General features: G+C 42.8%; 2 protein-coding genes across 4 annotated transcripts; one reads left to right on the top strand and one right to left on the bottom strand.

The window, feature by feature from the left end:
- Positions 1 to 2,335: 2,335 nt before the first annotated feature.
- LOC146586873 (glioma pathogenesis-related protein 1-like) lies at positions 2,336 to 12,872 on the top strand. Of its 2 annotated transcripts, none has more exons than XM_085320471.1 (6): positions 2,336 to 2,580; positions 5,728 to 5,892; positions 8,129 to 8,238; positions 10,947 to 11,029; positions 11,923 to 11,949; positions 12,034 to 12,872. In XM_085320471.1, exons 1-6 carry the CDS (start codon positions 2,401 to 2,403, stop codon positions 12,183 to 12,185), a joined length of 717 nt encoding a protein of 238 aa, XP_085176597.1. In that variant the 5' UTR covers positions 2,336 to 2,400; the 3' UTR covers positions 12,186 to 12,872. The 2 variants fall into 2 exon arrangements, with proteins under 2 accessions (XP_085176597.1, XP_085176596.1); XM_085320470.1 differs by having other exon boundaries at positions 5,647 to 5,892.
- Positions 12,873 to 15,588: 2,716 nt separating this feature from the next.
- KRR1 (KRR1 small subunit processome component) lies at positions 15,589 to 21,980 on the bottom strand. 2 transcript variants are annotated; one of them, XM_085320498.1, is made up of 10 exons: positions 21,806 to 21,979; positions 20,801 to 20,976; positions 20,146 to 20,280; positions 19,827 to 19,952; positions 19,651 to 19,734; positions 18,887 to 18,943; positions 18,199 to 18,369; positions 17,968 to 18,045; positions 17,763 to 17,856; positions 15,589 to 16,224 (listed from the first exon to the last, which is right to left on the bottom strand). In XM_085320498.1, the coding sequence occupies exons 1-10, from the start codon at positions 21,879 to 21,881 to the stop codon at positions 16,082 to 16,084; spliced, it is 1,140 nt and encodes a 379-aa protein (XP_085176624.1). In that variant the 5' UTR covers positions 21,882 to 21,979; the 3' UTR covers positions 15,589 to 16,081. The 2 variants fall into 2 exon arrangements, with proteins under 2 accessions (XP_085176624.1, XP_085176625.1); XM_085320499.1 differs by lacking the exon at positions 19,651 to 19,734 and having other exon boundaries at positions 21,806 to 21,980.
- Between the last annotated feature and the right edge of the window lie 2,766 nt (positions 21,981 to 24,746).

The raw sequence follows: 24,746 nt of genomic DNA, 5'->3' as shown, positions 1-24,746 counted from the left end.
ATTGGATCCAAAAGCAGCAATGATGGGTCTTCATTAACCTTCAATTATCCCAGACCTCATTTTTCCTAGATAATAGATACTTAACTGTATTTACTGCTTTTTACATACAGAAAGACTGAAGCTCATCTTCTGCTAAATTTAACCTTTGTGTACCAATCTCCATTAAAGTTACTCTATCATTGTCAGTCTTGCWATTCTGTTCTTCTCCCCTCAGAGTTCGGCTTTGTCCTCCATAGCTAGAAAKGTATCAGGGAAAGCTGACAGAGCACAGTTTAAGACAGGATGTCTGTGGGGACAGTTGAGTTTTAGGATGCGAGATAGTGACAAACATCTGAAAATTCGGAGAAAAAAAAACAGAAAAGAACATAGTCAACCTGAGATAGCAGACAGAGTGGGAGAAAATGAAGATGACAGTGAAGATGAAAGGGGCCCAGGACAGTCTTTTTCAGAAATGAAGATTTCATCCTCACTAAGACAGTCTAAATGATTGGTGGATTCAGTTTGTTTATGCATAATTATACACTAGCCCCTTATTATCTCTATATAGCTTATAGTTTATTTGTTATAAAAGTAAGCAAACCCATACTTAAAGCTAAGAGATACTGGCTGAAATCAGAAATGCTTAGCTGTGCTGTCAATATTTAAAGCTGTGTCTCCTCCTTTTTTCTTAGTCCTAAATTTTGAGAACACTGTGACTCAAATCCTGAACCTCTCTGCAGCTTGGAATGAAYATAGCATCCAACAGAATAAATATAAGCCCCAAGTGTTCAGACTTGTTATATGCTACAAAGTGTCACCTTGCAAGAAGACAAATATTTTCACCATTGTCAGTTCTTGTCTGTCGTGATTTTTTATACCTAGAGATAAATAAATATTTAAAGATTTTAGATTAAAAAATATGCATACGTTACTAAGGGGCAAGTAGTTTGTTTAAGGCAATAAAGTTCTGAAATCATGTATCAAGACCTTAAAAAAAWTTGTGTTAGCATCTAACATGAAAAATAGTGATTCTAAAATCCAYTACTTTGAGGACACTGAAAATGGTGGAATTATCTATCTAAAAGAAGGGTGGAAAGAGGGATTGAAAGTGACCGATTTACAGAAACATCCTAGGTTGCATTATATAGCTTTATTGCCTGATTTAGAGTCCATGGATATTTTGATTCTAAAAAGTGATTCTCTACTGATACTCTAAAAAGTGGTTTCTAGGGGAGTTATATGCACAGTATTTCTCATCCTCATGATTCCCTCCAAGGGCCTTTTAGCCTGTGACCAGTCTACCTAGGGATACCTGAAGGTGTGTGACCGAGTCTGAGTGGAGCTGCTCTTGCAGGTTCACTGTACAACCTGTGACAAACAACCCCAAAGTCACCTAATCCCCCACCCACCCCAACTTATGTGGAAGAGGTAATTGTGACCAACATCCAAGCRTTCGAAAGATGCAAATTCCTAAAATGAAACCTGAAGTGGAGAGTGAAGCAACCTCCTTCTCCTGGAGAGCCGAGCTCTGGATTGCAGCAAAATGTCTAAGCTTCAGCAAGAGGCAAAAGTTAAGGAACCATGACAAGGAGGGTGACGGAGGTGGTGGATCTGGGCAGGAGGGCCTGGGTTCCTGAGACAACACACGTAGGAGGTCAGCTCTTGACTCACAGTTGTGAAGTGCAGTGTGGGACCTGGGCACCCCAACACCAGGCAGCACTGAGCCTCGTGGCGCCCAGCTCCGTTGAGGGTTCGAGTCAGTGGGAGTGACTTACAAATTGCCAATGCTCAGGAGGAAAAACTGATACTAACACATAGCACAGGGCTGTGATCACAGGAGACACTCACCGGTAACTGCAGCATATTTGAACTATAGTTCTCAGCCAATTTTATCCCTCCAGTAATGCAACATGCAATGAAAATGACTATTCATACTATAGTAAAATCATAGTTAGTTAAATAGACTTATCACAGCGTTTTGGCTCAGAGCAACAGTCTTAATAGCAACATTATTTTCACAAAAAGCAGGAAATCTATTGCAACCCATAGTGACTGCAATAAGAAAAGAGAAGTAGAGACAAAAAAAAGAGAGAAAAAAGAAAACCCAGGTGTCAAAGAGAGAGAAATTTTTCTCACCATAAAAGGCTTCCAAAATTAAAAAAAAAAAAAAAAAGACAGAAAAAAGAAGAGCAGAAAACCGTATATAGCTCTGGTGTGAACTTGAAGCTTAATTTCCCCATTCTCATAGCAACGCTGCCGAAAAATGACTCATTTCCTGCCACAAATGCCGTAGCATTGCCATGGCTCAAGATAAAAGTCCAGCCCACAAGCCTTCCAATCAAACACTGTCTGTAGAGCTAAAAGTACCTTATACAGCTAAACTATTCTGCTTTTAAAGCAGAAGATAAGAGACTGAGAATCATGGCAAGCAGACTTCTTCCTCATGTGGTGGCTTTGCTGCACTTCTGTCCTTCCTCTGATGCCTATGAACCGCACACATTGCCTGATATTGGAGATACAAAGTTTATTGATGAATGTGTGAGCACCCATAACAGATTCCGGTCTGAAGTGAATCCGGCAGCTAGCGACATGCTTTACATGGTAAGAGGACCTTCACAGCTTACATGCGAGTGCATAACATTGCGATGGTGCTTACAGTTCTCAGAAATTATTTTTGCAATCAGCCGTAAAAGGAGGGGGTCATAACMGCAATGCTTTTAAGGCAGACAGTAGGACTGCAATTATCAGGTTTATACAGTGAAGTATGTGTATAGTTTTGCCCTGTTTAATTCCTTAATTTCAGACTCAAGATTTGAACCCATAAACTTATGCTGTAGTTTTGTGCTGTGAAAGCCAAGCCATTACAGTTCAGCTGCCCGGGATGTAATTTATGTGCAGAATGAAGCACAGCCTTTCACGCTCAGAGTGGTAAGGGCAGAGAAGACTGCCAAATTCCTTGGAGAGCTTCCCTTTAAGCTTTCTTTGCAAGGCTCTCACGTCCAGGGAGCCAACAGAGAATTATTAACAGCTTCTCCTAAGCCCTGGGGCTGCAGAGGAGGCCAAATGGAAAACAGAACAAGTGCAGCAGAAATGAGAAATGAGACCTCAGATTCCACCATTTTGCTCCTTTCTCGTTTCTCACTAGTGCAATATCTCTAAACACACAGACACACACACACAAAATAAAAGGAAAAGAAAGAAAAAGAAAAAGAAAAAGAAAAAGAAAAGAAAAAGAAAAAGAAAAAGAAAAAGAAAAAGAAAAAGAAAAAGAAAAAGAAAAAGAAAAAGAAAAAGAAAAAGAAAAAGAAAAAGAAAGAAATCTGTCACAGCTGAAAATATACCAGATTCCCTGAAAGTGGCCACCCCACATTGAAGACCTGCAGCACTTTTCTCCTTGCTATGTGGCTCACAGCAACCGCAGCAAGGAGAAAGCTATAAACACATAAACAAAGCTGTTATATCTGGGGACAAGCCTATCTTTGATTTGGAAGGAGCTGTTCTGTTCCAGAAGCTTAGAAGCTGTCTCTGATTTTCCTCCTCTGCTAGGTAACACTTGAGGCATAATGTTATTTGGTGTTTCTTCTTGGGATCAYCTCCACCGATCTTTCAGATGGATCCTAGCTATTGTCCAAATACTGATCTYCCTTCTTTCATTCCCCTCTCTTAACATCCCACATGCTCACCACCAGACRAGGACCTAACCACTTCCACAATCAGCAAGCACTTCCCCAAAGGTCCCCCCCAAAAAGCCCATTTTCTATTTCTGGTGGTAAGACTCTAAGGAAGAAGTGGCCATTCAGGAGGTATAAGTGAGCAACYTGTAAGCTCAAGCAACCCAGACAGGAAAAAATTTAGCTGCTCTTCTAGATTTGTTTTTTACTTCAGATTTCTTCAAGTGGACTCTAAGAAGTATATCCAGTGTCGATTCTGAACTTCCAGTGCATAATGTTCCAGACTCTATCAAGATTATTTTATAGGCCTTACACTAGAAAGATCTTGGTATGCTTTATGAAGAGGGCAGCATTTATCTTTTAAAATTACAGTAATTTTGTTCCTGATTTTTCCTTTTAAAAAGTTAAAGGGCTGAAATCCCTCCCCCCCAAAAAAAGCTTAAAAAAAGAAAAAGTTTATTACAACTAATACAAGAATTAAAATCATGATAATGTTCATTTTAAACAAACTCYAGTCTTAAGTATGAGCTCTCCCAGGAAGAAGTTAATGTGAAGAAAGTAATACAATGCATGATAAAATCTRTTATGCAAGTAAAAGTATGGAATTGAAAATAGCATATTTATTAATTTTTGAATGGCTTTTAGTACTTCAAAAATGAGGAAAACAAAACGATTTCTTTATTCCACAGGGAATTTCATTTTGATGTTGATAATTGTCTGTCTAGATATATAAAAATGAAGATTGTGAACTCAAGGCATTTCTACCTTTGGAAAAGTATTTTTTAAAAGGAAATATAAGACAGAAACTTGTTTAACTGCAAATAACAATGCATAACCAGTGACATCTGCAACACTTTTCTTATATAATAAGAATGCGGATCTACAAATTTTTTACCTGACCAGYGTGACCCTTCTTTCCTGTTCACTATTCCACATTCTCCTGAAGTGTTTTTAGGTCTGTTCCAAAGTTCTGCAAAATCAGCAGAAAGATTCGCACCAGTTTCACTAGGGATTCACAATGAGGCTTTCATACCCCTCCTGCTTCTACATACTCTGCTTTGCTGCTGCCTTGCATCACTGTTCAGCAGTCAAATGACCAGTTCCCCTTCCCTAAATCAGAGAACAGCTCATCCTAGTTGTGGAACTAACATTGAGAAATACATGGTGGGAAAAAAAATGCAACTATTTCTTCCCAAACAACTATGATATTTATATGARATCCTTCCTGTCCTGTGCATTTTCCTCCATGCAGTTTAGTCCAATCTTTTTGCATAAATGTAGTTTCATAAGAAAATTAGGATTATGAGTACAATTAAACTAAAGATCAATCTGGACTATGAATATCTGCACACCGCTCTTTCAATAGCTGACGTGTTCAAGCAGTCATTCAAAAAAGGAAAGTATCTTGAAACTGAATTACCATTAATGCTGTTACATCRGTATTATTAATACTATTGCAGAATCACAGACTCTCACAGAATCACAGAATGGTTGGGGTTTGGRAGGGACCTCTGGAGATCATCTAGCCCAACCCCCCAGCTCAAGCAGGGTCACCTGGAGCATGTTGCACAGGATCATGTCCAGGCAGGRTTTGAATATCTCCAAGGAAGGAGAGACAACACCTACAGTGCAAACAAAGACATTCCTATAACCCAATTGCTTAAACAACAACTTTCTATAAGATGTGAATAGGCAAGTGAATGAGTGATTGCACAAATATGAATTCAGTTCTAGCATTTGGGGTCACAAAACACAAAGATGCAAACAAATAGGTTGAACTTAAATTGTTCCAAAAATCCCAACGTGCTTGTGAACATGAGAAATGAATCCATAAGACAATTTACCATGCAGTTCTGTAAGTCTGTCTCATCAGAAGTAAAAATGTAGTAAACTTGCAAYGTGTATGATATTGATACCCAGTTTCATCCAGAAAGTTACTCTGGACTGCTGCTTTGCTAAGATACTGTYGTGACTTTTAGTTGTCTTTATTTTGCAGAGCTGGGATCCAGATTTGGCAAAGACTGCAAAAGGCTGGGCAAAGAAATGCCAATTTAAACATAATATCTACCTCAAACAGCCAGGGAAAGCTCACCCCAAATTCACTTCTGTTGGAGAAAACCTGTGGACAGGCTCACTTTCAGGTTTTACTGTGAAAGAAGCCATCACTGCTTGGTATAAGGAGGTCRGCGCCTACAGTTATGCCACCAATAGCTGTAAAAGAGTGTGTGGTCATTACACACAGGTAGGTACTGCGTTTCACCATCTAAGCCATGAACCCGTGTTGTCAATCTGCCACATAAAAACTAGGTTTCTAGTCTAAAAATCAATGAACAATTTTTCAAGTACTGTGTCTGCTTGCACAAGATATTCTTACTTCACCTTTTTAGGGATGAAAAGAATCACTGTKTTTTGTTAAACATATCCTTTCTTTTCTTCCCAAGAAGAAAACCCTCTCCTGAAAAGGAGCCCAATACCAGCCTTCTCCCTTGTAGAGCCAGCACTTTTTGACATTTGCTCAGAAGCAGGACTAAATTAGAAACCAGCAACTAATTGCAGAGTCTTTCACCTTGGAGACAGCCTTCGAGCAGTCAGATTTAGCCAAATAGCGGRCAAAAAACTCAGTAAGGGCAAAGAGCATGGGCTGCAGCCCGGCGTGGGATGAGGTCTCAGCTCTGTCAGACTGCCCCTGCACTGCACTGCGAGATGCTTTCACTGTGGCAGGACTGTGTCAGCCTGTAGAGAGGTGTCCACAGCTCCTACAAGTATCACACGTGCATGTTTCCCAACCACTATTCAYGATAAGGGCAAAGAAAGGGAGGTGAGTGCCACCACCATGCAACCCCATAATTCTTAACTAAGGGCATCAGAGGGCAGGACCACTCGCAGCAATGCTTCTAGGGATTAGTTTAAATCTGGGGCTCTTAATCATTTTTTGCAGAGGCAAAAATATCCATATAGAACTGTGCCCTATGAAAGTGTCCACACCCTGGTGAGGAGGTGGAAATGCCAGCAGGARCTCAAAGGCAGCCAGGAGACTGGCTTTGCAACACTATCCCTGAGGGACCAAGCACCTTCAGTCAGCCAGTAGAGAAACTGTGGGAGGAGAGGTGCATATGCAGGGGCTGCCTTGCAGAGGAGCTGTTTGGAGGTAGGAGTTGCCAGAGAGGACCACGTGGTGCTCTTTGACCTTGCTCATGAGGACCCAGCAAGATTCAATGTTCRACTGTTGCAGTGAAACATATCTCACTGGCACTGCCATACTGCTTCTGATGGGGTTTGTGAAGCAGAAGCCCAGGCAGTGATGGGGAGGGAGCATGAGATGCCATCAGCAATGCGGGAGGTGGCTGTGAATACCCCAGGAGCTGCATGCTGCCCAGCCCTGGGAGCCAGCCCCTTGCAACTCCCCTTCCCCCATAGCTGCTGGTGGAGAAGGACTGTCTGTCAGCACAGTCGCTGCAGTGACCATAACTGAACCCCTGGCTGGAGCACTGCAGCCGGGCACCGGCTGGGACAGGAATGCTGCACGATCCTTCATCTTCTTCAGGGATATAGCTGGCCACAGCTTGCATTGGCAGCCCTTCGCTCTGGTGCTGCCTTGAAAATGTTCTCCGGGGCCTGATGAGCATGTTCTGCTCACAAAGCTGGCCCCAGACAGGTTAAAAATAGAAAACAACAGTTTTCTTCTTTGTGCTGGCAGGGACGCATGTGTTTTCCTTCATCTCGTGTGCTGCTGGGCCTGCTATGCATCTCTCATGTAACTGGTCATCTCTGCTATTGCAGAGCCCAGGGCCTGCCAGGCCGAGGTCTCCCCTCTGCCCCTGGACCGAAGCATTCAGTCAGGCTGTAATCTTTGAGTTGGATATAGGACACCAAGTTGAACTTAATGGCTTGTAATAGGCATAAGTTTAGATTAGATGGTCTAGTGCCCCTGCTCTAATCGTGTTAGTGCTGTCCCGTGATGCTAGAGGGCCGGAGTGCAGCCAGGACATGTTCCTTCTCATTGAGTCTCCTGAAGCATCAGTGTCTTTGGGCAATTTGCCAACACAGCCCTTTTGGATTTAGTGCAGGGGYAATCAACCCTTACAGAAGCTGTAAGGGATCAGGTAGCCTTTTCTGCACATGTGTGGTCTGTTAACATCCACATGTCCAGCCAGGGAAGACAGAAGGCTGGTGGGTTACCATAAAGCTATGGAGACAAACTCAACCTTCTCCTTTGCAAGAAAGGAAAATCACCTGTTACGGTCAGTTCCTCTTTCTTTCAGAGTCATTTGAACAGATCAGGCAAAACAATTAGGCATTTTTAAGAACRAAATACAACTTAGATGTCCACCACTACCACTTTCCACTGTAAAGCGTTTTCCAGGGAGCGCTCCTCAGTCAGTTTGCCTGTGAGCTTGTGCTAGGGTGCGACTTCCTCTCTAACCGCTCAGATGATAAAACAAGGATTTTGTCACCGGTGTACCCATCTATCTTTTCAGATTGTTTGGGCTGCAAGCTACAAAGTGGGCTGTGCTGTTCACTTCTGTCCGAGAGTGACGGACTTCCCTGGAACGAATGCAGCACACTTTATTTGCAACTACGGACCAGCGTAAGTGTTTTCGTTACAAACATTGCAGAGGGTTTGTGCCCGGCCACCTCCATCCCACAACTTGCCCCCTTACATGATCACTCCATCTCACTAATGTTCCTGTGTTTTGTGGGATCAAATGGTCCCCAAAACAAAGATGTACAACTCCATCCACTCAGAGTTTTATGGCTTAATGAGGACTATAAAYCAGAGCCAGAAACCAGTGGCACTGGCAGAAAGGGTAAAACACAAGATGTTGAAATTAATATACTAAAGCAATCATTTGAAAACTAATTTATTGCTCTTGAGTGCCAAGAGGGCCCCAGATGGTTGCCAAGGCACAGGCTCAAAGTCTGCAAATATTTATGCATTTGCCTGCATAATTAAGCCTGTAGCTCAATGATCTGGCTAAATATTGAAACAGCAGTGTGCAGTGCTTGAACCCACATCTTAGCTTTAGTATGAGAATTTGGACTCATGAGRCTGGGGCTGCTCAAGGCAAAAGCTTATCCAGAAATCTTTTTGAAAGGGCAAAGATTCATACCACTTGTTATTACATTAAATATGCATCATTCATAGGACATTTGTTGCATCTAGGATGTTCTTTTTTTTTAACTTTCTTCAGCTAATTAATGCTACCACAGTCTAAACATAAGTTTAAAAAGTTTGTGTACATACTGTTTTAGGTCAAGTCCATGACAACCCATGAACTTGAGGAAGTTTGGCATTGCTATTGCCCATTCTTTGTCCTTGAAGAACTGAGTGTCCCCAATGAGATACCTTGAAATGACAYGGGTGTTGCTGTGCCAAAACATGAACAACACCCCTCCCCCCCCCAAGTCCCACACCCAAATCGAGTAGGGGGAAAAACAGATGACCAGTCCTCACTTTGACATTTAGTTTCCAAAGGTCAGGCTTGAGGGTTAGCCCAACTCAGAAATAGCTTTAGGCAGCTAAATCCTATTTAGACACATAATTCCTTTTAAAGTTACCAGTAACTTGACTGCCATGTCAGTTCGCTAGCTAAAAGCCACGGGTGGCCTAGGTTGTCCTCTCCCTTTCCTTCTTGGTGCTTGGTGCAGTGATGCAGCCCCTGAATGCCAGACGTTGCCAGAACGCCTGGACCGAGGCTCCCTCGAGCTGTGCACCCAGCTCTCCAATAAACCAGTGGCTTGGTGGGAGGTGAGGACGGGGCTGTGTATGATGCCCTGGTCCCTCGGAGGTGCCTTGGCCGATGTCCATGGGGCGCAGATGRCAGGCCCTGTGCTGGATTCCTTTCCGTGCAGTGGCATGGATCAATGGGGAAGCGGAGGAGCACCCTCGCCCCTGCAGTGGGCAGWAGAGTAGATGGGGCGCTCCTCTAGGAAGCTCTGCCGCTAGTGAGGTCTTCAAAGTAGAGTCCTTCACTGCATGGTCGAGAACACTGTAAACAGGCTAGTGCTTACTAAAAATTGAGGTAATGTGACATGCTGCTTGTTTTTAAGACACACAGGGTTTTCACWGTGTTGTCCAGATCGTATTCTGGATACCAAGTGCCAAGGTGGCTCAGAAAATACCTACCAAACCTCAACACCCACTATATTAAGGCAGGATAATTTCTAGATCCTGCTCAGTCTTGCTCTGCCTGGGCACAAAGGCACAGCAGCAGACGTTCACTGGCTCTACAGATCAAAGAGGGAGGAACCTGTGAGTTTGGGCATCTCCAGAGCTCAGCAAAAGCTGAGTGGGGYTTTTCAAGGCTTGCAGTTATGGCTTTGGCACCTATATTTTGCCAAGGATTGTTTTGGGCACAACTTCTTTACTAATCCTTAACTATTTTCAACTCYTCCAAGGGGCAAAACAAGATGCATGCACTATTTCAGTTCCTACGGTGAATATACTCCACAGGAATTTACTTCAGCTTAGACCAAACAGCGATAATGCAATAAAATCCTGGTCTTGTTGAATGTAATGAGGTTTTACCACGATGTTTACCAGAGCCAAGACTCCATGCACATAAAATCCCTCTCAGCGTGTTTACAGGCAGTCAGAGCTGCACTGTAAATCTTGCTTTGGCTGTGCTCCAAGCAAAGCAGACGCACTGAGTTGCAGCTGGTATGGTATTGCACATGAGCTGGCAATACTAAACGCCTTCGGAGGAGTTCAGCTCAAGGCCAGCGCTGCACTGACCACGTYGAGCATGCCAGCGTGGGGCCCAGGAGCTGAGAGCATGGGCAGAGCAGGCTGCTGCCTGCGGGAGTATACTGCACCATACCATCCCACTGGCCAAGGAAGATGAGAAACGAGATAAGAAGCAGAGGAGAGAAATGCACTGTTCTTAAAATATATAACAATGAGTAGATGAAATCCCTACCACCCTGAGAGATTCTCTAGCACCAGGGAGTCCCGTTTGTTTCGAGGCTCAAATAGAGTCACATATGCAATAGCAGCATCTGTTTTTGCTTGCATAGCTAGAGCCAGCTTCGAGAATCCATAACCTCTGCACACCAGAAATCTTACAGCTCTAATACTATTTTAATTCCCAAGTTTGAAATAAGTGTCTGTGTTCCTAAACAAGAGGGTGTCCTTTTATACTTATCCTTTTCCRTTCCATTGTACATTCTGCATGCAGAAAAGTGCCAGAGCTGCCTAATAAAAAAATTCCAACCCATGTTAGAAACAAATTGGCTATGGATACTAACATTCCTCTCACAAGGCTGGTTTCAGAATGGTGTTACTTTCCTTTGCAGTGGGAATTTCCCCAGGCACCCATACCTGACGGGAGCACCATGCAGCAAGTGCAAGGGCGAGCAGTGTGCAGACAACCTGTGTAGTAAGTACAAGACAACCAACCTTCCTCCATAGAGAATTCCTCCATGCAAAATAGCAAAGACCACAAAAAACATACTGGCAGGAGACAGAGCTCAGCAGTATCCAGTTCCTGAAAGATGCAATCAAAAGTCAAGAGAACTGTGAYGCTTAAAGGGGGCCGGGGGCTGAAAGAGCCTGCTTTCTACCCAAGGGGTGGTGGGATGCGGTCTGCTCTTGGTGCTGCTGGACACAATCTGGGACATACAGCAGCTAGAGTTTAAGATGTTGTTGCCCTCATTTGTTCCCCCTGCCAGAAGCAGAAAACCACAAGGAAAGAGCCAGGCTAACCCGCATACACACACCCGTGTGACAAGCTCTCAAGGGGAAACGGGTGGCCAGCCTGAGCCCCTTGCCCCCTCTACGCCCCTGTACTCGTGCGTACTCTTTCCAACAGCGCGGGGCCAGGGCCAGGCACCTTCCACTAGTCATGCAAAAATAGCATCACAGCAGTGAACCCTTGGTGAACTAACAGACGAGSAACATGGTATTAAAACATTGGCACTGCAGACAGGAGTGGCACTTACCCTTTCACTCATGGGACAGATTAATGTTAGCTACAAACTGAAAATCTTTAACTCAAGAAGTTCGCTAAATACAGTAATATTAAAAAGCATTCTTGGAAAAGTGGGCTCTTTCTGCCAGCTACTAGCAGGGGGCAGAAGTTGGCAAGGTATGAACCAGCTCTCCTCAGCAAAGCTCCTGAAGCCAACTGGTCTTATTTTTTCTAGGAAAGAAACATAGCTCCCATATAAAATTTCCCAGCTCATTGCGAGGCTCAGTTAATTCTCTTTTGCTTAGACTCAAATTATTGCTAACGAGTCAGTCTGCTTATGCTGATTTCTTTTCTGTCTCCAGAAAATGCAGAGCGTGACAAAGTCATAAGTAAGTATCACCAATATTACTACTTCAGTTTGTTGCCCCTTAATGTAGTTATGCTTGAAAACAAGTAATTTATTTTGTTTACAGGTGATTCCAGATGGTATCCAGACTGGGACAGACCTGCATGTGATGACTACTGTATCACCGTYATTGTTTTAAGGCTGTTATTACTTATGCTGGCAATTCCAGCCACCTGGGTCTTTCAGAAATACTGGTCTGTAGCACCTGCCAGTGAATAACACACARGACTGCAAGAGCAGTTAGGTCAGTTCATCCCCATCCTTTCCGTGAGTTACTGGCTGTGGAAAGATCTGTAGAGACACTGATTGCATCCACAGATGATTTAGAAGTATAAAAATATCACCTTCATTTCCAGTAGCAAATAGGAAAGCTGGTAGCAGCTTTGTCATTGTTCAGAACCAACCACTGGTTTTAATCRGTCACTTTTCTGAGGTGGAGCAGACTGAGAAGGGTTCAGTGGGTAACAAAGTGCGCTGCAGAGGCAGCGCACTGAGACACTGACAGCTGCTCACAACACTAACACCAAACGGAAGCTGACTCCAGCCCAGGACTTGTCCCTCACCCCAGCCAAGGCCCAGGGCTGCACTCATACCACTCCTCTTCCCGCAGCAATAGCTCCTAGGATGCTCTTTCAACGAGCTGCAGCAGCATGGTGTTGAGCGGCTGACAATTTTATCTAACAGTATTTACCAAAGCGTTTTTGGACCCCTGTAAGCTTTTGCATCTGCATCTGGTGGCAGGTGGACAYTTCCCAGTCTTGCTGCGCACAGAGGGTACTGGCACCTCTCTGTTTAGGATCTGTTTTCAGATTCACTTCATCTATGACAGGAAGCAGTTTCAGCTGTGCTTATATGCAACCTCAGTCTTTCTTCTCTTTCTCTCTCATTGTTCTTAAATACGGAAATTTTGACTTCTGTTTTGAAAAATAAATCATTTTTCCTATTTCCCCTGTGTGGCAACTCTGTATTTGCAACATTAACTTAGTTAACAAAAAGTCCACATTCAGCTCTAGCCTGCATCATGCTGAGCAATGTGGTGCTGTGCTCTTGGTTATTTATGCACTTCATTCAAAAACTACCAAAGGATGAGTCCACTGGAGGTCATACATCTGGCATGGCAGAAACCAGAGGGGACTGCTTCTCTCTCCAACCTGGCACGTCCTGTAGCCCATCACACTCCCTTAGCTGGATCCGAGGATGGAAAGAGTAGAGCTGCACAAGCACAAAGCTGGCCTGTGAAGGAGAGAAACTCAATTCCCTCTTCCAAACTAGACAGTTTGGAGTGGGTTTTGTGTGTGTGTGTGTGTGTGTGTGTGTGTGTGTGTGTTTTTTTTTTTTTTTTTAATCCACTGCATAGGGCAGTTACTTTCCTCCCCATTTGTTTTTTCACCACTGGCTTTTGTGTGAGACACAGGCCTTGAGCTTCGCGTATGGAATAGATATAGTAAAGTCTTGTTTGAAAATGCCGTGAGAACTACAAGCAGCGCAGTGGCAGCATGCATACTTTGTGCATGCTCTTGCACAGAAGGGCTCCCGCACTGTACAGCGTCTGCCCCAGTGAAGCAGCTGGATCCTATTGCGCAAAGAGAAACGCAAGAGAGGGAAAAACATACACTATTGCGTTCAGGGAGCTACAATGAGCTCAGCAGGAATCTCCTCTGCTAGGTTKAATCTCCACTTGTTTTCTAGGATTGTAAACAAAGTAAACACAGAGCCCTTAAAGTTCAGAAGATTTACAGCACAACCTTTTTAACCACATACTTCAGAAGCTCTAAGGAAATTCCACATAAAAAGCTTCATAAAAAACACTGCAAGTCACTGGGGCTCAGGAAAAATAACAAACAAAAACAGAGCAGACCTTACAACATGRTATCTTTCAGCCAAAAAAGCCTGACATGCCAAACAAATACTGGATCTCATTTTTAAGGACATTCAAAAATCCAGATATTTTACTCTTGATGATCAAATCACTTTGTAAATTGTCCATACCTGTTTTAATACAGATGCCCTCAACTTGCATATAATAAATGCAAAATATAAGCTGTCACTCTAAAAACAGCTTTCAGCTACTTTTTCACTAGTCCATGAACTCCAAAATTAATTTGAAGAAATGATCTGTAAAAGTTCAAAGTGTTCCTGAGAAGATCAAATCTACTTTTTCACCATTCCAAACCCACATTATTTTCCATTCATTAGCTTTTATACAAATAAATGTTAGAATTGTATAGCCATGTTGTGTCTGAAAACAGAGGCAAGAAGCACTAACAGTAACAGCAAGCACTAGGAGTATGCAGYCAGTTACCATTTGGRTAAGGATGGCAAGCCATCAAGTCCTTTCGTCTAACTTGTCCATAGGAATACAAGTGGATTTTCTTGATTTTCCAGTTTAACTAAATAATTGTCCAACCAACAATCCTTGAAACCTATCAACCATAACAAGTGAAAGAGATTAAACATAGCGTGAAGCTTTTTCACCCTATGACAAGGGAAGGAAAAGGTTCTCTGAAGCTTGTAAGGGATTTTACTACAGAAGGGAAAGTGATGCAAAAAATCTACATAGATGCTACGCTTGTGGGAAACGAGTCCAAGATTAAAAATGCACGGTTCTTTGAAAATATAGTTGATTTAATGCCAGACTGCCACCAAGCCAAACCGTGTACTTTCTGTATTGCAACTCTGGTAACCACGCTGTAAGCTGATCTAGCTGGAAGACAGCAACTGTTTTGTAGAGTGTTTTCAGCCAGATTAGGTTCATGAACTGAAATGCTGACAAGGCCAATGAACCTAGCACTGCACTGCCACTCGAGCAGTGACCAGTGGTCACAGCACCAGCCTTAATCTTGTTTTTAATTTTCACCTTTTAAACAGCAAACAGGAGAACACCTGTGCAGTCCTTTGCAGTGAAAGGAGCATCTCATCTGTTCCAGACTAGAACTAAGGATTCTCCCTCCCCAAACATGCTTGCACTCCCTCCTTCATTCAAGTGTCACAAAAACAGCTTACAGTCAGATTCTCCTTACTGGCTTCTGGCTCTGCAGATTGCCCTTTTAAAGCAGGCATATTTATGGATATTTATGAGCAAGAAGCTATGGGATAACACTGTGAAAACAGCTATTTAACTGAAGAACTGCAGTACCTCCTTCGATAGCCCACARTCTGCTGAAATTAGTCTGTTCTGAACATAAGAGAAGAGAAGCCCAGCAGTGAGGGGGTAGATTATCTGCACAGGTGAAAAAAAAAAAAAACTAAGAAGAAAGAAGGGAACAGGTTAARTGTCAAAATTCCAGGAAAACTAAAAACCTCCGAACTTCTTTTAAAGAGGTTCTAAATAAAATACAGTAACTGAATTTCTTATAACACAATYTTTTCAAAAATAAATTTAAAGTATCTCTAGAGAAAGGGAACAATTTATGTTTATCCTGCAGCACATTCTATGCGGAAAGACATCCGCTTTATACCATATTCYGTCTAATAGCCTCTAGGATAGTGCTAACGAATGGCAGCTGATTAATGATTTAAGATTACAGTTGTTTAATTCTCACCTGAAACTGAGAAAATTGTTTCCTGGAAACTAAAATACAGTTTTTACAGTAGATGACCATTTAAAGGATTTAAGAAAGAATGTATTAAAAATAGTTTATTAACACCAAGACAAGAAACATTACTAGCTTTCACAGAAACAGAAGTATAATACAGTAATAAGTTTTGTCTGTTTYGTAGAAGTTATTCACCACAACTGAGGCTGCTTATAGTCTTTCATAAAAAAATCTAYCTTGGACTCCCACTGAGTTCTCACAATCTGATGTTTAACTGTTTGTGCTAAACRAAAATGGTTGTATTACAGAACTCTCCCTTTAAAAAGACGATTTGTAGAAAGATGAAGTCTCTTACTTCCTCAAACAATATGGCAGAGTAGGATTTCTTCATCAGCTTTGACTRTTCTGCACAGCTGCTTTAGGCCATTATTTAAGCATGCTTAGAAAAGAGAATGGTCTACCTTTTCTTTTCTTGTGTTCRTTATACTGACATCTGTAAGATGTTAAAACTTTAAGTCTCAAATCTCCCAAGTAAGAAAATGTATGTTAGCATAGAAGAGTAGCATCTTGCGTGGYAAATTATTTCTTTTTCTTCTTTTTCTTTTCATCTGCTGCCATCTTTTGTTTGACTTCTTCCACTGGAAGTGCTCCTAATTTCTTCTTCTTTGCATTCTTTACTTTTTCCTTGATGGCTTCAATATCAATTTTTTTCTCAGTGGAGGCTATACAATAAAACAGAAACAACAGACAGGAGTTTTACTTTTTCTAAATTACAGCAGTCTGCAAGATGACTTCAAATCTATAGACAGTAAACTGTGTCCTGCAGCATTTGTTGAGACTCTACTTTATATTCACTAAAGATTTTGCAAGCTATYCTAATAATTTTTATTGAAACTTGTATTCTTCACAAGTGTCTTTGAGCAGAATTCAGAATAGTCACATAAAAAAAAAAAAACTTACACAACTGCACTTGAACACGAGTGCCATACACTGCACACACRCAAACTATTAACACCCTCCCCTCAGACATTCCACCAAAATCAACACAGAGTCACTGCCTATTGTCTTGGTGTCTCACATAAAGAGAGAAGAAATTTCTTAGTGAGTTCTTACACTTGGAGAAGCAATCAGGTCATTACACCCTTCTGTATTAAAGTGATGAGCTCCTCCACACACCTTTCATAGCCTTATACCCTTTCTCTGGCCACTCATTACTGCCCACTGTTGAAAACAGAATCAGAGGGGCAGGGAGGAGATAGACTTTTGATTCAACACTCCGTGATTTTTTTTTTTTTTTTATGGGGAGTGTCAAATTACTTAAGTTAAATGCTTAATACTGAGCAATGTAAGTAACATTCTGCTAGTCTAGTGGCATTTTCTCTTTCGGGCAAGAGTCATGGGCTCGGACACTACTCTTCTTTCACACAATTAATGCCTATACCCAACTGTAGGTACCAGCTGTCCCTTTTGTACCTCAGTTCTTCTCTAAATTCAAAGTATACTTGTAATTTATTCTTGGAAGACTGAACTATTTAAGTTCAAAATACAGCAGCTGGAAGAACACAGTATACAAGTATACTCAATAGCATGATCTCAAAAATTAACTGCCATCAGAAAAACATGTGTTGCATAATAAATCAGTTCCTCAGAATACAGATGCTTCTCAAAAAAAATTTATAGGAAACTTTGTGTAATATATAAAATAATAGGTGTGTAGTATACCTAATACAATAAGTATATAGTGTAACCAATGAATCCAGAAAACTTTTTTTGGATTTTATGCACTAAAGAAATAATCTGAGAAGGAATACAAGTTCTTACTCTGCCTATAGTGTGAATTTTTCTTCTAACTTTAAGAAAACCTGTTATTTTATCTTATACAGATACTTACTTGTGGCACAACTTTTCAAGGAAGCATTGCTTTGTAGTTTCTTTAAATGAAAAGTATGCATTTAAGTGCAGAAGCCAGGCAGCTTCACTACAACTCTAAAAAGCTCAGAACTGATGCAGTTGAAAGAACTAATTCAGAYAACCTTCTCTGTACTTCCATCAGGAAGCTGCTCCACAGTGAATTGTCAATGTATAGATAGAGTCAGGAACTGTTTGATTTTTCTACTCTCCCTGGAAACTCCACGGATGGATTTAACTGCTAGGATTGTTCTGAGTGACCTTTCTTACTTCCTACAGCTACATCTCTGCATAATCACTTAGTCTAGGAATCAACTGCAGAAAGTCTGGGAAAAGGAAAATTAAAAGTTACCTTTCTTTGCTTTCACAACTGGCTTTTCCTTAGGTGGGATAAAAGCTTTATTTCTTTCTTCTTGTCTTTTCTTGATTGCATCTGCCTGTTTTGCCTGAAGTTACCAATAAAAAGGCCAAGCATCAGCAGTGTAGGGCAAAAGGGACAAAAATGAAAGTCAGAGCAGTCATAACACTTTTTAAATGAACAGTAAGAACAATTTTACCTTTATCTCTTCTACCCGCTTTCGTTTCTTCTGACTTTCTTTCAAGAAATATTCACCACTTGCCAATTCCTTATCAATCTGCACAAGAGAAGTTTGAGATAATTATTACTATTAGCCACATGTGTAGTATCAGGAAATCAGAACTTGACAAAGAGGGCTTCCAACTTGCTTTTAGCAAGAACAAGATTTCAAATCATGTTATATTCCTGTATAATCAAGCCTTTAACTGACCTGACTTTCTGGCTGTGGAGGTGGGAATGGTGTGTACTCCTTCTTAATATTTTTCTTTTTTGGCTCCTTGCGTTTTTTCAAGTTTTTACGCTTGAACTTCGGCAAAAATCTTTCCCAACTTTGTGATCTCAGTTCAGGATCTTTCGATAATTCCCTTTTGATCATCAAAGTCTTCAGTAGTTTTAGAATGGCACAGAGAAGTTATTAAAAAAAAAAAAAGTATTAAAGTATTACAGGTTAGAGTTCTTGGGTAGTACTTTAAGTTTTACTAAACTCTCTAACATTCAGGCTGCATCACCCAAACTCTCCATCTCTCTCTACAGAGAGAGATTAGTGGGGGGTTAATTATGAACAGCTGAACCAGAAAGATAAACAYGTCTCAAGAGGGGCGAAATGCACTAGAGGAGCTGTCTCAGTTCACAAGAGCATACATCAGGCAATCAATCATGAAGRGAGCAAAGTTGACACACATTCTTCCTTTGGTATTTTCTCGGCTATTATTGATGAAACAATGGCAATATACCCCAGTGAAAAGGAGGATATCAAAATGAGGTTTTTTAAAAAAGCATAGTCTAGAAGTTCTAAAAAAATAATTTATCATGCAGAAAAATGTAATTATTAATACACAGTTCTACAATAAGAAATAGTACTTTACTGTAAACAAAGATGCACACTAGGCCATACTCACCTTGATGTTATATATGGGATGTATATTCTTCATTGTGTCCAAAACAACTTTTCTAACCTACATTTAATAAAAGAAAAAAAAAAAAAGAATAAAAGACATAGCAAGTACACCAAATCCCAATCAATTAAAATACTAAATATACTATCATGTTTCAAAATTCCTCAGAGAGGCACTTGGAAAAGAATTAGAAAACATTCTCCTCCCCCCCACCCCACTCCCAAAGAYTGTAGATACTTGAAAAGGCTAACCTGCAGAGACAACTTGAAGACACACTCGTTCAGAAAATCACTGTTGTCATGTTTTTATGACACTTCAACACAACCACAAATAATGCTTTCCCATTACCATAGATTTTACAGCATCATGAGAAATTTTTGCTTTTGACAAGCATTCTGTACTTATGTCATTACTGCAGTATTTTCAMTCCTATACTTTCTTATTTGAAAATGCACACAAACTCTGCATTGGAGGCACAAAAACAAAAGCAGAAGAAATARAAGAAGTCACAGATACTATTCAGAAACATCTGAATGTACCCTCCCCAGCACTTCACAAAGCATCCTCTTACTTCCAAGGAAGAAGGAAGTCAGAGACTAAAATGAAAACCAGCAGCTAAGAGTACGGACATTCAYGTAAATGCTGCTTACTAACATATAGCTGAAAATCAGCAAGATCCTCCTCAGGTTGCCAGATTCTGCCTGTAAAGTCTGCCCTAGAGCTGGGCACAGAAGCATGCTGCACAAAATGCTCATGTCTCCCCTTACCTCCTTAAGCCCACTGAAAGGTCCCAGGGCTGAAACAGTGTTGCCTTGCACCATAATATAACAGTTTGTTAACAGTTCCAGGGCCTATAGAAACAAGCAAGAAAAAAAGGCAAGCCAAAAATCTGACGCAGATTCAGGTTTAAGAATGTCATGATCACTACACCTAATGGAAATACCTTCAGAGTAGATCCTTTTGGACCAAGAAGTCGTCCTCTTCTTTTTATAAAACTTTCTCTGTTTCTCACTAGAGTTCCTATTTTAATGATATCACATGCAACATCATCCTGTAGGATACGAACTGCCTAAAGATACAAGAAGTAGATCTGAATATCATCTGAATATAGATGTATTATTTATAACAGTCAAGAAAATACCATATAGATAATTCTTTTCATTTTAGTTAACTCTGCTTGCAAGTCCCACATTTTGAAAAAGTAGTATAACTATTCTGACATAAAATAATTTGCTACAAACTTCCAAGGATGTGGTACAGACCTGCTCAAATGGAACACTTCTTGCTAGAAGTTTTATTAAATCTCTAGCCCTGATGATTGCATATGGATCAAAAGTCTTCTTAGTGGTAGTGACTGTCATGCTACCTTCAATTAGATCCAGCGTTGCATTGACATACTGCAATATTTGAAAAGAAATAGTGAATTAATCTCTAAATAAGAATCTCAGAATTCACTTTCAGTATTAAGAAGTTAAGAAACAGAACATTACATGCTGAACGCACATTTTCAAGAATTCCTAAAAATCACTTCCAGCTTAAGAATATTAAATAAATAAATAAAAAATAAAAAACCCYGACTGAATATACGTATCACAAGTCCCAAAAATGTCACCTCCCTCATCTCCTTCAATTTAGGTGCAGTAAAGTTATCAGCTTCTGGATGACTAGATTCTTGCTGCTGCAATGTGTTTCACTGAAAATTCAACAATTCTGAGGAACTTTAGGCCTGGCTACACAGACCTCCACTGATATCAGTGGGAACAAAAAAAAAAAAACACAAATTCCAAATACAAGCGTATTATAAATATAAATACATGCAATACTAGAGAAGTGACCTGCACTATTTTTACTAGGTGATATAATACCTGTATGTTGCAAACAATAAAATATAACACTATAATAAACAACCATTCATACATGTTCACTCAAGGCTTTCTGGACTAGTGGCCAGCACTCTTTCAAGTATGCCTCTCTATATTTTGGGAATAATGTTGCAAAACTGCTTTCTTCCAGAAGCCCTCTGGGATTATCTTCTCTTGTGAAGGCTGGCTCTTTCCATCCATCTGGGACAGTGAGAAGTTCAGCTTCATCAACTGTAAACAAAACAACAACACATATTTAATTACTTTTTGTCTTTCGTAGAATCAGTAAGGTTGGAAGGGACCTCTGGAGATCTTTTAGTCCAACCTCCCTGCTCAGCAGGGGCACCTAGAGCATGGCAGACAGGGTTGCATCCACACAGGCCTTGAGGATCTCCAGAGAAGGAGACTCCACAACCTCTCTGGGCAACCTGTGCCAGTGCTCCGTCACTCTCACAGTGAAGAAATTCCCCCTCACGGTCAGGCAGAACTTCCTGCGCTTCAATTTCTGCCCACTGCCTCTTGTCCTGTCACACGGGACAACTGAAAAGAGTTTGATCCCATCCCCTTGACACCCTCCCTTCAGGTACTTATACACATTGATAAGATCCCCCCTCAGTCTTCTCTTCCCCAGGCTAAAGAAGCCCAGCTCTCTTTCATCAGTTACTATTCTCCCTCCTCCTTGCTTAACTACAAAAGAAGGAATAACAGGAAACAGTTACTCAACTGGGTTCATTCAGCACCCAGTTATGCATTTTTCCTGCCCTTGAAAAAAAAAAATTACTGTTCTGAAGCAAGTTTTTTTWAAAAAAGAGCTCCTCAACTGACATATGCTTCACAGACCTATTACGCAAGAACTCGACACAACACTCTTGGAGGTGCAACCAAAGCGCCGTGACGAGGGGGTCATCGCAGTCAGGCCCCCGCTGCCCACTCCCCGCACTGAGCACCTGCGTGCGCCSCCCCACGCCCGGCCGAGGCAGGCCCAGGAAGCCGCGCGGCTCTCACACGCTCCCCCTCAACCCTTCCAGCGCCGCTGCCGCGCCGCACAGCTGCCCCCCACCTTTTTCCGCTTTCTTTTTGTGCGAGCGCTTCGGCCGCGGCTGCTCCGCCGCCTCTACGCCCCCGGGCGCCGCCATGTCGGTTCGGATCCTTCGCCGTTCACCCGCCGCCGGGCCGGGGCGGGAGCCCACATTGCATGCCGGGAACCGCCGCGCTCGGCGCGTGGCCGCGCTGCATGCCGGGAGCTGTGGTCTTTCCCGCGGGGGCGAGCTGCATGCCGGGAGCTGTGGTCTTTCCCCGCGGGGGCGCGCTGCATGCCGGGAGCTGTGGTCTTTCCCGCGGGGGCGCGCTGCATGCCGGGAGCTGTGGTCTTTCCCGTGGGGGCGCGCTGCATGCCGGGAGCTGTGGTCTTTCCCGCCGGGGCGAGCTGCATGCCGGGAGCTGTGGTCTTTCCCGCCGGGGCGAGCTGCATGCCGGGAGCGGCGGGTCCGCGGCGCCGCCTGCGGCCGGTGGCGGCCGAACTGAGAGGGGCCCCTGGCGGGGCCGTGATTTGGGTTTTTTCCCTCAAAAATGAGAAGAATGACCACGCAAGCCGTGGGTTTTCACAGGGCACACCGGCACCTTTGCTTGGCCTGAGCGCGTCCGCGCTAGGGGGGACGGAGGCGCCTCGAGGGGATGCGCTGAGGAGGTGCCGGCCCGCTGAAGCGGTGGGACGACGTCCTGCGGCGTTGTCCTGACKCGTTGTCCTTCCCCGAGAGCGGAAAGGGAGAGAAAAGCCAACGCAAATGGGCACGGCTGTTCTGCTCCGTTTCCCGCGGATAAGCAATGCTAGTTTCAACTATTTAGACCGTGGCAAACAGGCAGGTGCAGGTATTTTGGGCCACAAGTTTTACTTGCYGTTTGTCAACACAAAAAAGCCATATTTTCACATCAGGATTACAGTATTTTAACGTGTGCCTACMTCTTGGTGACAGTTGTTCCTATTTCTAACAGCAATATTAATTTTAATGGCTAAATCGGGTGGGTAGTCACGCTACCAGAGCGCTCTTGCAGTTTCCCAGGAGAGTTTTGTAGCCACTTCTGAATTCTCTATCTACTCAAATTACAGTCACCAACTTTAATAAATCTAACACTACCATTAAGGTGAGAGGCATATACCAAGTGTCTTCTTTTCTTCCTCCTCTTAAATGTGAAATGTATTTTTTTCCAGGTTTTTCATCTTTATTTTAGTATTGTTATTATGCAAAACAAARGAAAAAAAGACGAGCGTTGCCAAAATGTGAACTGCAGTACTTTGATAAATACTTGAAGTACCCTTAACAGTGCTCATAACTAAAGAAAATGTATATTCCTGATGAGATCCAATTATTCAATGAATAATGTAGTTTAAGATGCTCTGGCTGATTTTCTGCATCCTTATAAGTTCCCTTTCCTGTACTTGTAACTGGACATTTTCTTCACTAAAAAATCAAGGGAGAAAAATAGCAAGCACTTCACCCTCTTTTATGGAGACTATTTAAAGTCAATGAAGTGAAGAACTGGACAAGACCRTTAAGAGAACATCTGCTTCTCTGAGGAAGGATGAAGCCTGACTTGTCCTTTTATTTTAATGTCTTTCTGTCCACATCCTTAAAGCAGGGATGCTGGGGTACGAGTGCTTGCAGGCCTGCTAAGGACCAACTGTGGGTGTCTCCAGGTCCGCATGGAGGACACATGGACAGCACAGGGCTCTGCTGTGCCCCTGGAGCTGCCTTGAAGGRAAAGATATATCAGGTTATTGCATTCTCCCCTGAGAGGAATCCCCAAGGGCCCCCAGAAGAGGGATGCTGTTGGGTCCCTTCTGCAGTTCAAGGCCATTTATCCGATGCATGGATGTTTAGTTATCCTTCCTTGATCCCACTAGATGGCAGTGACCGCTGCTTCTGAGCAGAGTATCCCAAACTGAGCTGCCGTATACCTCGTGGTTTCTTGTGTGGGGAGGACAGGAGAAGGGATGGAGGCCGCAGGAAACATATTTGAACTGTTGAGCGATTTCTTGCATATCCACTGCCATGGAGCAGCTGGGCCCCCTGCACCTCCTTCGCTTAGGACCAGAMTAGGGATGCTGTACCTCATTTCCTGAAAGATGCCATGCCCCTGAGTGAACACAGGGAGGCAACTTACTTCGCTGAGCTCTGGGGTGCAGAAGTCTCCTCATCTCCTGTGACTGCTTATTGGCTGCATTATCGCAGAGCCCAGGCGCCAGCCGGGGACTGGTGTCCCCTTGCCAAGCAGCTGCAAACGCGGCACAGGAAGGGCTGCAGTCCGAGTGTAGGCGCAGGTGAATATGCAGACATGGCTGGAACGGTGCCAGGGGAAGGATTTCTCCTCGAAGAAGTAGCGCATAAAGTGCGCAGTGTGCCTCTGGGCAAACAACAGGCCAGGAAGCRCAGCAAAGCCGATTTTGGAAGGGTTTGAAGGAGGGTAAATAGTTAAATTCACCACTTACTCATACCCTCGCTTCTCCTACATGTGCGTTCCTCCTACCTAATACAACACACCGAAACATYGCAGATGTGGCCAAATTACATTTTTTGCTGTAACAGAGGACCAGCAGCCCAAYGGAGGGATCCAGGGAGGGAGGTAGTGTGGCCAAAGCAGCAGGGGAGGCGAAGGCGCGTTGCAGCAGGCTCTGACCATCAGGGAATTGGGAAAGGCAGCAGTTTCTAAGGTCAGAGCCCTCCCCGGAGCAGCATAGCACTGACACACAATTTTGCCCGATTCAGACAGGTCTGCTAAAAGTAATGGCAAACACAGGCAATTGTGCTAACAGACTTGGAAGGCAGTGTYCAGGAAAGTCCCTCGCATCCCCTCCGGTCTGATTCTTTGAAAGAGACAGTAATTTCTCAATTTTTGTCTTACTTCAGGCTCTGTGGTCTGATCGCTTATGAGGAAGCTGCTTTGCTAATTTTTCACATGTGCAGGATGTCTGCACAGACCCCGCTCCATTCCTCAGTGCGGTC

The sequence above is a fragment of the Rhea americana genome, unplaced genomic scaffold (genome assembly GCF_003343005.1).
Source record: "Rhea americana isolate MKP2758 unplaced genomic scaffold, rheAme1 scaffold_64, whole genome shotgun sequence".
Taxonomy (NCBI): Eukaryota; Metazoa; Chordata; class Aves; order Rheiformes; family Rheidae; genus Rhea; species Rhea americana.
This window is presented reverse-complemented; position numbering and strand designations above follow the sequence as displayed.